Source organism: Bacillus rossius (assembly GCF_032445375.1).
Source record: "Bacillus rossius redtenbacheri isolate Brsri chromosome 4 unlocalized genomic scaffold, Brsri_v3 Brsri_v3_scf4_2, whole genome shotgun sequence".
Classification (NCBI taxonomy): domain Eukaryota; kingdom Metazoa; phylum Arthropoda; class Insecta; order Phasmatodea; family Bacillidae; genus Bacillus; species Bacillus rossius.
The window spans coordinates 22093556-22108422 of record NW_026962011.1 but is presented as its reverse complement, the minus strand read 5'-3'; the positions used below and the strand labels follow the sequence as shown (position 1 = coordinate 22108422).

The window sequence follows — 14867 nt, the reverse complement described above, 5'->3', positions numbered from 1 at the left end:
ACGGAAAGGCCCAAAAAAGGCCTAAAATACCATAAAACTTGAATAGAAGACAGCATGTCGCATAATATTAGCAGCATTCTAAATAGCTAAATATGGAAATTAGGAAACTGATCCATCTAACTAGGCAAGTAGTAGAAATTAAAATTCACAAGAAGCCTAAATACCATTCAGTAGGCTAATACAACTGATACCTTATCATGGTCATATCACCAAGCAGAAAAAACAACTTAAAGAGTCCCAGCACACCGAAGTACAGTTTACAGAAAATCATTTACTCTCACATCCAGCAAACTGTGGAATGACTTATCAAAAATTAAGCTTAAACAAAACTTCCATTGAGAATATTGTTTTAGAAGTGTAATGTAAATGAAATCTAGGTTAACCATGATAACTTTACCATAGTTTTATAAATATTGTGTTTTTGTTTTTCATTATTACTTATAAGATCAAGTATTGCAATAGAGAAATGTTAAATAATATAAGTGCATGAAAGTCATACAGTTGTTAAAAACCGGTCCTTGATCCGAACTGTACGTGGGTAAATAAATAAACAAACAAACAAAAGGCCTAAGTGACGTAGTCTACCACATACAGAGAAGAAACTAAAACAAATGGAAAAAAATTGGTTCATTTGATCAGATTATTGGGATGAAGCTGAAGAAACTCGTTTCCTGTTCGGAGCGAACGGGTTTAAGAGGAAAGCAGTATTACGAGAATAATTTCCCAGAGATAGTCAACTTGGCATGGGAGAGGCACGATGCCCCAGGTTTTCCCAAGCGATCCAGTTTCCTTTCTTATGTACCGCGCAACAACAATTCTCTGGAGATGTCCAGGCCGCATGTAAAGGGCATTTGTTTACAGCTCAGTCCGAGACTTTTCCTCAGCCAATTCCGCATTCAGTATAAGTTCAGATCAACAGTTTAAGTCAGCTGGGTTTAACGATACATGCGAGGGAATGAGCGCGACGACTTTAATCCCAAAGTGAAGAACCAGCTGTTCGGTTGGCAACAGAGGCTTCGCGGCTTGAGAGACGAAGCCCCGAGAAACGTTAGTGAAGCGTTGACAGAGCAGCCAGTGGACACTGAGTGTTCGGATACAGTAGAATGCAGACAAGGACGATAAAAAGAGTGAGTTACCTGGCGAGTCGGACTCCAGGGACATATTTAAATAAAATAATTATTTTCCCATTCCACTTTTGGATATATTTTACACTTATTTCTACGATTCAATTTTTTTGTGCATTTAAGCTAGCTTGTTAAAATCATTAGTAAATAAATAGACGCAGATTAAAAGAATTTGTATATTCTTCGAAACAAGATTTCCTCCATTAATAAAAAAATATCTTTATTTTTTTTATAAAGTCGCAGGCAGATTTGAAAAATGTTTTCAAGTTATTTATTTTAGAGTTATACTGGAGTATATTGTTTTAAAACGTTATCAACTTAGTTGACAACTGTTGAGTAGTTGCGTGGAGTGGCTACCTGTTGCCCTCGGCCTTCTTGAGGTAGTGCAGGAAGCTGGTGTAGTCCCAGCCGGTGTTGCCCAGCGCCGCCCAGCGGTCGTAGATGTCCCTGTTGCCGCGCGTGTACATCATGCCCTGCATGGCCGTGGTGCCGCCCACCATCCTGCCGCGAGGCCACGCGCACACGCCGCCCGTGTTCAGGCACGCGCCCGCCTGCCTCGTGGTCGTGTAGTTCCAGTCGAGCGGCGAGCCCACGGCGCTCACGGCGAAGGCGGGCAGCTCGGTGGCGGTGGGCTCCTCCGGACCGGCCTCCAGCAGCAGCACGCTCCACGAGGCGTCCTCGCTGAGGCGCGAGGCGACCACGGGCCCCGTCGCGCCGGCCCCCACCACCACGAAGTCCACCTCGGTGACGTCGGCCAGCCGCGCGCCGTCGCGGCCAAGGCGCCGGCAGGGGTCGGCGATGACGGGGTCGGCGCTCAGCAGCAGGGACAGCGTCGTCATGAAGAGCGAGTAGTTGGCGCCGCACGTGGCGCCCAGGAACTGCGTGTCCTGGAAGGAGCAGGCGCAGCCGGCCGTCGCGTCCATGGCCGGGGGGGTGAAGGGGCGCCTGCGCAGACACGACGCCGCACTACAGGGCTTCATGCACATCTTCCAATGGAGATGATTCCGTACGTGCAAGTTATGAGGATCTCTCCTCCTTTTTGATAACCCAGCCTTCACATCCCATAAGGACTTCCAGGCTGCCCCCCCCCCCCCATGGGCATGGATGCGGATACGCCGCATACGCAACCAGGAAGAGCGTTATAGCTTTTTAGCTATACACAGAGGCTTGATGCTACCACCCATCCCAGCTAATGCACCACCTCCGGCCCCCTACTCCACTCAGCTCACCAGCAAGTTGGATGCTCCCTTAGCCCTCTGGAGTTGTCTGTACGTGCAGTCACTTGACATTCAATACACTGCTCCTTGGTGTTATTCCCGTGATGAATTACGAACAGAGTTATGACTTTTTTTTTTTTTTGGTCCGCCAACCCTTGTGTTTTTCCAACCCCTTTGCAGTTATGGTTAGTCGTATCAAAAACTTATTCGGACAAAAGATTTTGGTATTACTCCTACGAGTTATAATACGTTCAACAGGATGTAATATTTTCCTTATCATGCAACTTTCAGTGTTTTTTCTTCCCCATTTCTAACCCCTTTGGTCAGATATTGCCCATTAACGAACTCGTCCGAAATTTTCCACTACTAGATTTTATGTACCTTATGTGTGTGTGTGTGTATTCTCCCAACCCTTATCCACCATCCAGGCCCCACTTCTAAGCGTTGCCACTTTCAGTTGCTGTCTGAAGAAGTTGAGCTGACAATGAGAAGTAAAGCGACCGAGGTGAGTCGACGAGGCCTACCTGGCGTGCTGTCGGCGCGGCTGCTGCGAGACTGCGCCCGTCACGTGCGCGCGGGTGCCCTACCCTCCCCCCCCCCCCCCCACCAACACCTGTCCAACCCCCTGAGCCGTCAGCCCGGTCCCGTTCTTCGTGACCCGCGCCTCGAGGCCGTCGGAGGGTTACCATTAGTGGAACCATTAGGCCCTTTGCCACCAGAAAAGTTTTATCTTTAACTAGCTTTTACCCGCGGCTTCGCTCGCGTTATGTCCTTAAGTATCAAATATCATTGCAAAGAAAATAAAATAATATGGTATTTTTTTTTATTGCTTGACTGGAATCATGATCGGTTAAGTAGTTTTCGCGTGAAAGCGTAACAAACAAACTTACAGTCACATTTATAATATTAGGTATATATATAGTAGGGAAGTAGGGATTGAATTTTAAAAGAAAATTTACTGTCATACTAAAATCTTAGGGACTAGTAGTAAACGTTTATAACTCTTAACGTTTACACATATGTATTTACGTAATGATTTTTCTTGACAAAGGAAATTTGAACATTTAATTTTTATTTTTTGTTAAATTGTTTTAATACTTTGTTTTTAAGTCAGTCGTTTGATCATTTTATCAAAAGAAGTCATAAATACATTCACATTAAAGTTAAGCAGCATATGTAACAAACATGTCAAGATTTTATAACACGTAACTATTGCAGTAACACATAATACATATAAAGACTACTTGGAAACACAGTTCTTACTGCTTCTGTGTGCGAGGAATGTCGGGCTATAATGGAAAAGAAATACAGTATTAAAACCCAATAATTATGATAATAACTATTCCAAAACAATCTCTCTGTAACCTTGTAGCTAAGAAGCTATATTTTTTATTCTATATTCGCTTTATTTTTCTCCTTTTGAATCCTGGAAGGGAGGCGTCCACACCCCACATCCCTGCGCGTTTCTTGTTATAACACTGAAGGTTCCGGGGTTTCCGGGCGTCAGAAGACAATTCCGGGACGCCATTGGCCACTCGGCGATCTTCGAGGTCGAACGCTTCGTCAGCAGTGCCAGCAGTTTAGCTACAATCGTGTATAATCTTTCAGGCCGAAAGGCTATATTGTCTTTAAGTTTGCATTAAAATAAAATTGCCACACGTTCAACTAAGAACGTTTGAAATCGACCTCAGGAAAAAATATATTTTAGCTCGTAACAGTTTATTGTAACCTATACACCCAATCAAAATAACACCAATTCAGAGATAATTTATTTTACTTTGGCATTTAAAGATATTTTTGTTTTAAATTTTGGTGCTTGAATTTGCAATGTTATCATTATATGAACATTAAAATTTTAACTGTTATGTCGGTGACACTAGGAGGCTATAAAAACTGCGGAACTGTTTCTTTATTGGAACCAATAGTAGTTGGTGATTGATTATCTCTAACTGGCGTCAAGCCACGCCGTCGTCTGCTACTGCTGAGAGGCTTTCCCGTCCTCCTCCACTCCGCTGACGGGAGTCGGCTGTACGGCCTCCAACCCAGACGCCTTCAGCAGCATCGGGACATAAAGGAACTTCTTGTCAGTGCTGTCATCTGCTGACACTGCAGACTGGAGTGCAGCCCTCGTCCGCCAACAGAACTATCGGAAATGTGCTTCACGGCGGCACATTGTCCATCTCCGTAGCACGCCGGAGTTCTGGGTTCGAGTCCCGGGAACGGCATGGTGTAATATTTGTAATGATATAAAGATAATTAGGATATAAAGAAAATTATGGAAGGAATAATAAAATTGCCACTGTTCGTTGGCGAAAAGCTGTAGAACATAAAATCTAAAAAAAATTAATAAATAAAATAAACAATTATTAGCGAGTCTTTTTGTACTAAGCAGAGTATTGTAACAGCCATCTAACCTCTGTAACGAGCAAATTCATGTGTTCTCAAGTTTTAATATGAAACTAGTTTACGAAATGTTACTTATAATTCTTTAAAATAATGACAAATATAGACAAATATAGGAAAATAATTTTTTCAACTACATTTCTTGAAGCGAATCACACGTAGTTTCCGCACTCGCCGCTAGAATTAGTTGCCGGAGCAGCTACATCGACTATCGAATGATTCGAATGATTCGAATCATTCATTCATTTTGAAATTATATAATGAAAAAGCTCCGACAAAAGAAAAAAAACCGCCTTTGAACCGATTTTCGACAAGGAATTTTTATTAAAATGCTGCCCATCTTGTTAAAATTCACGAAACAGTTAATACCATAAAGTTTCCCTTTGTCTTTGTTAACTTTGGTTCACGCCATCCGCCACAGATGGCAGCATCGTGGTTTCACATGTCCGTTCCATGGTGATTACGTTCCATTTCCACTAAAGACCCCCCTACCGAATGGCGAATACTGCGAGCTAATATATTACACATTAAAATTAAAATAAAACACCTTTTCATTTGATAGTTTCAACAAAACGCGTGTATCAAATGGAGTGCCACTCGTAAACAAATCGCTCGCGTCATTTCGTGCGGACGAGCTGATTCTGGCGCCGTCGTGAGGCATGCGCAGAAGCTTGATTGTATGCGCAAGTCATCAGTCACCGGCGTATCGGCGAGAGCGGGAGGACCGGTTGCTGCGATGGAGGTCTCCGTGTCGCGGGGCCACTTGGCGCTCCCCCAAGGACCGCCTACCCCCCCTCCCCCTCCACACAATGTGCTGCCACCCGGAGGCCGCGTCGTCTTCACCACGCTATAACTAACCCCCTTTATTATCTTTGCAAATCAGCCAACTCTGAGGTCTTTACAAGAAACCTTACAACCTAGAAGACGTTACATTTTCGAAAGTAAATGTTGGCAACCTTTAATTATGTGGTTTATTATATTATTATTTCTTTTGTGGTCGTTAGTTGCTGGGGATATTCACCATAAATGTATGAGGATACCTATTTTTTGCAATACGGAACAACCAAAACACTGTGTTAAAATGCTTTATTTTTAGTTTCAAGAATTGAATACTGCATAGCCGCAAAGTATGAGTGATTAAAATCATAACCTCAGTTTCGATTGCAAAAAAATACACACGTGCACCACGTCTCCACGTGTTCACGTGGCAGCCATGCTTATTTCATTGCTACCAAGATAATTCAACATGTTTAAAAATTATTCCAAAGTATAAAATTTTGCAATTATACTCGTATACGCTACTGCGTTAATACAGAATTCCATAAATTATGAACTAAGAATGTTTGTAAAATTACTTTTTTTATTTCAGTTATTATGTTTAATTATATTAAATGACAAATTAATTTTTAATGTTGGCATTTCCAGCCGCACAGCTTTTTTAGGGCGCGGTTACACGGGACCCTGAACTACTTCAGGTGAACATGTTTAAGTAAACACGTTTACAAACGCGAAAGTGTGCGGTTACACGGTAGTTGCTGAAAAGTGTGTTTAGCTCTAAAACCGATTGTCTACTGTCAACGAATAACTGTGTTGTTGATCTCTATTTTTTAATTGCATCCAGAAAACGCGGGATTTTCTCACTTGTTTATACAGCATTATCAGCAGAAATGAAATGTGTTTACATATTGCTCAATATTTTTTTACAAATCGGGAATTCAAACATGCACAGTAAAATTTGTAAACTTATTTTTTATTATTTTTTGAGCGAGAGTACCTATCTCAGTTTTAAGAAAATTAAGGTCAGGATAAATTTAAAAATATGTATAATTATCTGTTGGTTTTTTTGTTGCATTCGGTAAAATATTACTCGAACTTGTGCCAGAAACACTTTCCATCTAGAATTTCTGCAAAAGACTGTTTATATTCTAACCAGCCAATCAGAGGCTAATGTAGAAGATATGTCGATCTGAACTACTTTGCCAACCTGTTTAAGTTAAATGAGAAATGGCCTCGAACGAAACATGTTCAGACTGTGTGTAACCGCACTCAACAGCTGAACATGTTCACCTGAAGTAGTTCAGACTCCCGTGTAACCGCGCCCTTAGTGGCCATATTCCGCCTGAACAGCCGCGCCCCTGGTCTTCAGGACCACTAGAAGCTCAGCCTCGCGAGAGCACGCCGGGTTGTTTGGTTCACTGCCTTCCCAGCTCATTTGCCCAAATATTGTTTGTTTGACAGACACGCCTAGCCAGGCGTGTATTCGTGTCAGCGCGACGCTCGCTATTGCTTCTATCGCGGTGTCTCCTCTAAGCGCAGTCTTCTCGTCGTTCATAGTGGTGACCATAACATTATATGGCGGATAAGTGAATATAATGCACGTCCATTGAATGCTTTCAAGAATCTTACCGGATGTTACATGCCTAAAACTTTTTCCCGAAAACACTCCCCTAAAAATTCTGTTTAAAAACGAAGTACGGAAACAGAACAACTCGTCCGCCCTCAGTGTATTCTTAAATGATTTACGTGAACAGAAGCCTCTACGATATCTTAAGCGGTTTTCCAATCGCTTCAATTTCTTATCCTGAAGCTCTGCACGCCGAATGTGTGCCAGGTAGGCGGGGCCGTTTAAAGGTCTGATTTCCTAAACGCGACCAGGCGACCAGAAAACCAGGCGACCAGGCGACCGGGGCCTATTCCACCAATAAACTTTGCAACTTTTTACTTTGCACTTTGCACTTTTTACTTTTCTTTCTTACTTCTGTTCCACGAAAATTAGAATTCGCAAAGCAAAAATTGAAAAGTGCAAAGCGAAAAGTGCAAAGACTTTGCACTTTTGAACGTGTTTCTGTTCCACAAAAATCTCTCTCTGCATAACTCATCTATAAATATTTGCAATGTTTTCAGAGGTTATGCAAATAGTATAGTGCTTTTGCAGTTTAACTTTAATTGTGTGATCTTATTTAAATAATTTTTTTGAGGTGGTTAAAAGTGTTGTTTGTTATAAATTTAGCATGTAAGTAATTATTTTATTTTATTTAATGTGGTTGAGAGAAATGAAAACACAGTAATATAAACACATAACCTACAAAAGTAAAAGAAGGAAAATGATGAGGTATATTTTATTGCATTCAAGTGATGAATCTGATGAAGATGACAGAGTTCCAGTAAGGAAAGTGTACAGATTAAGAATAAATTTAATGATTGGCAATGATATTCATTTTAATGAATGTTTTAGGTTAAGTGCACAACAAGTTGATGTTCTTTTGAGTGCTATTGGGCCACACCTCCAGAACATTACAAATAGGAGTAAATGTTTATCTCCCAAGCAGAAGATACTATTATGCCTACATTGGTTGGGCAATGGAGGGCAAATGCACGGTGTGGCTTCAATGCATGGAGTAGCCAAATCTACTGTGTGCCGAACTGTAGCAAAAGTTGTGGATGTAATAATCTATATCCTGTTAAAAAATACTGTATGCTGGCCAGAGCCCACAGTGAATATTCCAAAAGATTTCTTAGTTAAAGGTGGATTTCCTTCTGTATGCGGCGTAGTTGATGAAACATTGATAAACATTGATAGTCCCCCATTACATGAAGAAGTGTATGTTGACCGACATGTCAACACTCTTTAAATGTAATGGTTATCAGTGGCCCTAATTACAAATTGTACAGTGTGAATGATAACTGGCCTGGAAGTGTCCATGGCTCCAGAGTACTACGAAATTCTGCTATATGCCACCACTTTGAGAATGGGTGGAGACCATTTCCAGGTGCAGTTTTGCTAGGCGATAGCGGTTATGGTTTGAAGGAGTGGCTAATTCCACCAATAAACCGAAATCCAGATCTTCCCACAGAGCAACGCTTTAATAGGCACCATAAAAAAACTAGGCGGATTGTTGAGAATTCTATAGGTATATCGAAGGAGCGTTTCCCATGCCTGAACCATTTAAGACTAGTGCCAGAACGAACAGCTAAAGTTGTGTTTGTATTAGTCAATTTTGACGTGTATGGGAATGTGTCTTTATGTTTAATGCTCAGTTGGTGGTACTGATATGTGTATTACCTTGGACGAAGTGATGTTGCATTAAACGCAGTCTTGGTGAAAGTTACTTGTCGTCTACATGTCTCTGTTTTGTGCTCCGACTTTCCCATAACAGTGGTTATGGTTATGGGCCCAGACAAGCTTAGTTTAATGTGGCTGTGACTGCTTGAAAGTCGTAATGCATGTCAGGAGTATAATTGCCATTGCAGTGGTCGGTATATTTGCAATTGCTGCTGTTTTTTGTGATCGTGTGTGGTGTGGGCAGGTGGCCACGTTTCCTGCAACAGTTGTAGGATTTCCACAACTTACGAATACTAACTTCTCCAATTGGCTATGGAGAGTAGAGACGTTTTTGACCAAAGAGGGAGTAGACGACTTGATAAATATCTCGGACATCACCAAAGGGGAATTGTCAGCGGAAGAAAGACGACAGTTTGATGTGCGTGATAAAAAGGCTAAATGGGTCATAGCTCAATGTGTATCAGATAAACACATGGAGATAGTGAAAGGGGCAACCTCAGCTAAAGAAATGATGGTTTCTTTAAAGAATGTTTTTGCCCGGAAGAGCCCCATATCCAAATTATTTGTGATGAAGAAACTCTTGAAATTGAAGTTTTACTCAGGTGAGCTGCAGGAACATTTCCTTGTAGTTGAGACTATGCTTAGTGAGTTAGAAGCATTGGGGGCAGTTTTAGACGAATAAGATAAGGTCTGCTATCTATTATTGACTATGCCGGAGAAATTTAGCAGTGTTATCACAGCCATTGAGACGATGACTTCAAACATAACTTTAGAGTTCGTGAAGGGACGACTCCTGGATGCAGAAATTCGAATGGTGGACGGTCAAATGTCACCATCCCAGGTGTCTGGCTGTTCGTTTGCGGCGAAGAGATCAAAGGTGAAGTGTTTCGGCTGTGGTGAATATGGTCATTACAAGAGACAGTGTCCAGTGTTAAAGCGGAGAGGTTCGCTTTCCTATACGCCTCGGAAGGGTTTCCGTGGCGGGAGACATGATTTCCAAAACGTAAACGTTGCATATGGAATGCCACCAGTAAGTGCTGAACAGAATGATGTGGTGTTTATAGCTTCAACCTCTTTGATGAGTAACGATGAACGATCTCACGCCATTACTTTTGTGTGTGACTCTGGTGCATCCGAGCATATGATAAATACTGATTATAGGTCTCTCATGACAGGCATTGAGACATTAAAGGAACCTGTTGCTATTGTTGTAGCAGATGGAAGTAAAATGCTCGTTGCAAATGAAAAGGTAAATATTGTTTTTGATAAATGTACATTGACAAATGTTTTGATTGTAAATAACTTGAGATACAATCTTCTTTCTATATCAAGGGTGTGTGCAGTTGGGTATCAAACAACCTTTCTTATTGATAAGATGATAATAAGCAATGAAAATATACCTGTTCTCGTAGGCCAAAAAATTGGTAAACTGTATGTAGTAGGGCTGAATTGTTTGGTAGTTGGAAATGAACCTGTGCCCAGTGTAGGGACGTCTACTTGGCATGAGAGGTTAGGTCACCCAGGTGAGGAGGCAATGAGAACATTGGGTAAGATGACAGGAATTAAAGGTATGGAAACAGTAAGAGATTGTAAAGTATGTATTGAGAGTAAGTTGACTAGACAACCATTTAATTTGATAAGTCATAAAGGAAAAAGGTGTCTTGAGATAATTTTCAGTGACTTGTGTGGTCCCATTAAGCCTACAATGTTTGATGGGTATAATTATTTTCAGACTATAACAGATGCATATTCTGGTTTTTGTATGGTGTTTCTGTTGAGGAGGAAAGATGAAGCCTGTGAAAATGTGAAAAGCTTTATAAAATCAGCAGAAAGGCAGTTTTCTTCTGATAATCGTAAGGTGTTGAGAATACGATGTGACAATGGGGGTGAATTTTGTTCTGCAAGTTTTCAAGGCTGGTGTTTCAAGAAATGTATTCAGCTGGAATATACTCCTGTCTATACACCTCAGTTAAATGGACAAAGCGAGAGAATGAATAGAACTTTGTTAGAGAAATCCCTGTGTTTGATAGGAAACTTACCTAAATACCTATGGGGGGAAGCTGTTAGGACAGCAGTATTCTTGTATAATAGAACCCCTAGGTACAATGGCCTAGTACCAGCTGAAACAAGGTATGGGGGAAAGTCAATTACCATAAGATCAGGTTGTTTGGGAGTAAAGCTTTCATTAAGGACAATGATCCATCTCTGGGGAAATTGGATAAGAGAAGCATTGAGGTTTACATGGTAGGGTATGCTTCAAATGCTTACAGGTTTTTTGATCCAAACAAGAGACAAATTGTAGTGTCAAGGGATGCAAAGTTTCTGGAAGATGAGACATACTATGAATCACAATATGATGCAGAACCATTGAAAGTAAAGGTAAATGGCGTGGACAGGTTAGAAACAGTGTCATGTGATATTCAAAAGGAGAGAACGTCTGATGAGGGTATAGAGGAAGGAGGAAGGAGAGCAGAAAGAACTAGGGTACCTCTAGTGTGGCATAAGACTATATTACTGAGGACTATACAACGCAAATAGCATTGAATGCATGGGGGTTTCTCGATCCTAATGTTCCCTTGACAGTGTCTGATTTGAAAGATAACAGAGACAGGGAGGCATGGGAAGATGCAATGCATGAGGAGATATGTGCCCTAGAAAAGAACCACACTTGGGAGTTAGTTGAAAAACCAAGTGATAAGACAGTAATAGACTCCAAATGGGTTTTTTCAGAAAAAGAGGTAAAAGGGAAATTAATTAAGAAGGCAAGATTATTTGCCAGAGGGTTTTTTCAGGAAGCAAAACCAGATGAAGAAATATATGCCCCTGTAGCTAGGATGCCTACTATTAGAATTTTGTTATCACTATCATTACAGATTGGCTGGGTTATTAACCAATTAGATGTCAGAAGTGCATTTTTGTATGGAGAACTAAATGATCCAGTTTTCATGAAAATTCCTGAAGGGATTTGTGGGTCTGAAAAGAATAAAAATCTTGTTTTCAAATTAAGGAAGGCTTTATATGGTCTGAAACAATCCCCCAGATGCTGGTACGAAAGATTAAGCAAGGAACTATTAAGACTTGGTTGTAAGCGATCAAACTCTGATCCTTGCTTGTTTTTTTAAGAAGGGCTTATACATTTTGGTCTATGTTGATGATCTAATGGTTTTTCTGATGATAAAGAAAAAATTCAAAACCTTATAGTGACTTTAAAAGAAAATTTTGAAATGAAGGAAATGAGTGAGGGAACTGGAGTTTTTAATTTCCTTGGGCTCGAAATTATTTGTACAGATGAATGTATATCTATTAGGCAATGTAAATTGATTGAGAAAATATTGGAAAGATTTCAAATGAAAGAGTGTAAATTCTCAGACTTGCCAATGGAAATTAAATTAGACTTGCAACCTTCAGATGAATGTGACAATAATGTGCCGTATAGAGAACTTATTGGGTGTTTGATGTATGTAATGCTGGGTACTCGACCAGATTTGAGTTTTCCTATTGTATATTTCAGTAAGTTTCAAAATTGTTTTGGAAACAGTCCTTATAAGTATTTTAAAAACATCCTAAGATATTTAAACAAAACATAGGAGTATTTTCTTAGATATTCTAAACAAGTGTGTAATGTGATAGAGTCATACGTAGATGCAGACTATGCAAATGGTAAAATTGATAAGAAAAGTATTACAGGGTACTTCATTAGGATATTTGGTAATAATGTGATATGGAAATGTAAAAAAAACAGAGTTGTGTTAGTCTATCCAGCACTGAAGCTGAATACGTAGCCTTGGCTACTGCTGCTACAGAGTGTATCTTTGTGAAAAAGATGTTGACAGAACTTTTAGAATTAAAGAATATTGAAGTGATTATGTATGAGGATAATCAATCCTGTATAAAAATGGCTTGTACTCTTGAGACAAAAAGATCTAAGCATATTCATGTGAAATACAATTTTATAAAAGAGCTTGTACAAGAGAATATTGTAAAACTTGTGTATGTTGATTCAGATAACCAAATAAGTGACTGTATAACCAAACAGGTACCCTACTGTAAATTTGACAGATTTGTTTCTGAGTTAGGGTTGTCAAAATTGGGGGAAGGTGTTGGTATTAGTCAATTTTGACGTGTATGGGAATGTGTCTTTATGTTTAATGCTCAGTTGGTGGTACTGATATGTGTATTACCTTGGACGAAGTGATGTTGCATTAAACGCAGTCTTGGTGAAAGTTACTTGTCGTCTACATGTCTGTTTTGTGCTCCGACTTTCCCATAACAAGTTGTTCTAGCTACAGCAACCCTTCACAACATTGCTTGTGAAGCATATCCGCAGAATGAACACAATTTGAGCAGTGATGAAGATTATGTGGATTTGAACAACATTGATGGGGATGCAGAAGTCATATCAGTTGGTGCCCAACAGCGTCTAAACCCGCTACTGAATTACTTCCAGCAGTGAAATTGTGTTCAAGACTGTTGTTAAATGCTTCATAAAGACTTTATTTATATTTATTACAATACAAGGTTCCGATTTGAAAAAACGATTGAAGTTAATTTCACATATTACATTTTGGTTTCAAATAAACTTTCAGGTTTTTTCTATACCTTTTTATATTTATGTAATCACTGTAGTGATTAACTGAAAGTTGTAAATGTAGTGTTCAAAACAGATGTTTATGCACTTTCTTTAGATATTAATGTTCAGTATCCTGAGCATTGGAAATACAAATATAAGATTCGTTTACATATAATGAAAGAAATTCTTCAGTTTCAACGGTTGCATTGTTGAAAACATCCTGTGTAACCTCAGAGGGAGGCAAACCCAGTTCTCTCTCCAATTTTAGGCACTTTAATTTTCTATAATAAAACTCTACTTTGAGTAGTGCGGTTTTAAGTTCCCCCCGTTCATGGTCACCCCCTAATGATGAAGTTGTATGCTTTCTTTTCTTAGTGTTCGTAGTAACTCTTCTACATAATCTTGACTCACTGCTTCATTTGAATTTTACAATGACGAAGAAGGTTCAATGTGTATACTTGCTACTGCCTCTTGTGTCACATATTCTTGGCTTTGTGGAAGGCCTAATCCGTCTAAAACTGCTGAAGCACTGTCCAGAATGTCATACACTGCTCTATCTACTTCATCTGGAAGTTTTTCCTTGCCTCCAGCTGAGCCTGTTTTTTTTTTTTTTTTTTGCATTATCTCTTTTCGCCTGATTTAACATCATTAAAATACTGGACACAGTATTTATTTTTCCAAGCACTGCTGACATAAAAATAGTAATTTAGATCAATATCTTACCACTGATCGACACTTCCATAACCCCCACAACTGATCTCTGGCAAATGTGCATTTCTTATCAGCCCCCGCAAGCTGAAGCGATTGTGCTTTTAAAAGAACGTCAGTCCATTTCTCCTCCTTTTGTTCCTGTGTTACTGTACTCGATAAACTTACAAATAATATATCTTTTTTTTCTTTTATAAGTTCTAATACTGATAATTTTTATGCACAACTTCTATTTTCTTACTCATCATGCACTCTATAACCTACAAACTAGGCAACAGTAATGTAAACAATGAATAAAATAACGCAAAGACTTTGCAGACTGGCTGTAGGAATGCAAAGAGGTTAAAAAATTTGGTGGAACACATTTACTTTGAACTTTTCAGTTATATGCAAAGTGCAAAGTGCAAAGTGAAAAGTTGCAAAGTTTATTGGTGTAATAGGGCCCTGCTGGCGACCCGTGGTACTGTGCTGCCTTACCTGAGAGCAGTTGTCGTTAGGAAGGTGTCCAATGGAGTTTAGCGGGATACCCCGGGTAGACTTATTTATAGGCCTGCAGACGTGCCGAAACAAACGTGGTCCACTTCATTCATAGATAGGGAAAACCAGCGTTATCGCGCCTGAAGTGCTCGGTCCAGCTTTAGTGCTCGCCAAACTGGTCGCTTGGCTTCAGACACCGGTTATCTATCAGGAGTGTACCTCCAGGGTAAGAGGGGAGACGGGAGGCCACCCCACATAACAGCTAATAATGAGCATACATTCCATCATTTATATTTTAAACTGTT

At 40.1% G+C, this 14867-nt stretch overlaps 1 protein-coding gene across 2 annotated transcripts in view; it reads right to left on the bottom strand.

The window, feature by feature from the left end:
• LOC134542192 (glucose dehydrogenase [FAD, quinone]-like) overlaps positions 1-14586 on the bottom strand; it is a 32741-nt gene extending 18155 nt beyond the window's left edge. The window contains exons 1-2 of one of the 2 annotated variants that reach the window (XM_063386251.1): positions 14563-14586; positions 1482-2069 (exon numbers count right to left, since the gene is read on the bottom strand). In XM_063386251.1, coding sequence (XP_063242321.1) covers positions 1482-2047 — 566 coding nt within the window. In that variant the 5' untranslated portion in view covers positions 2048-2069; positions 14563-14586. Of the gene's footprint in view, positions 1-1481; positions 2125-14562 lie in introns of those variants that run through there. The other variant, XM_063386250.1, reaches the window with a different exon arrangement.
• Between the last annotated feature and the right edge of the window lie 281 nt (positions 14587-14867).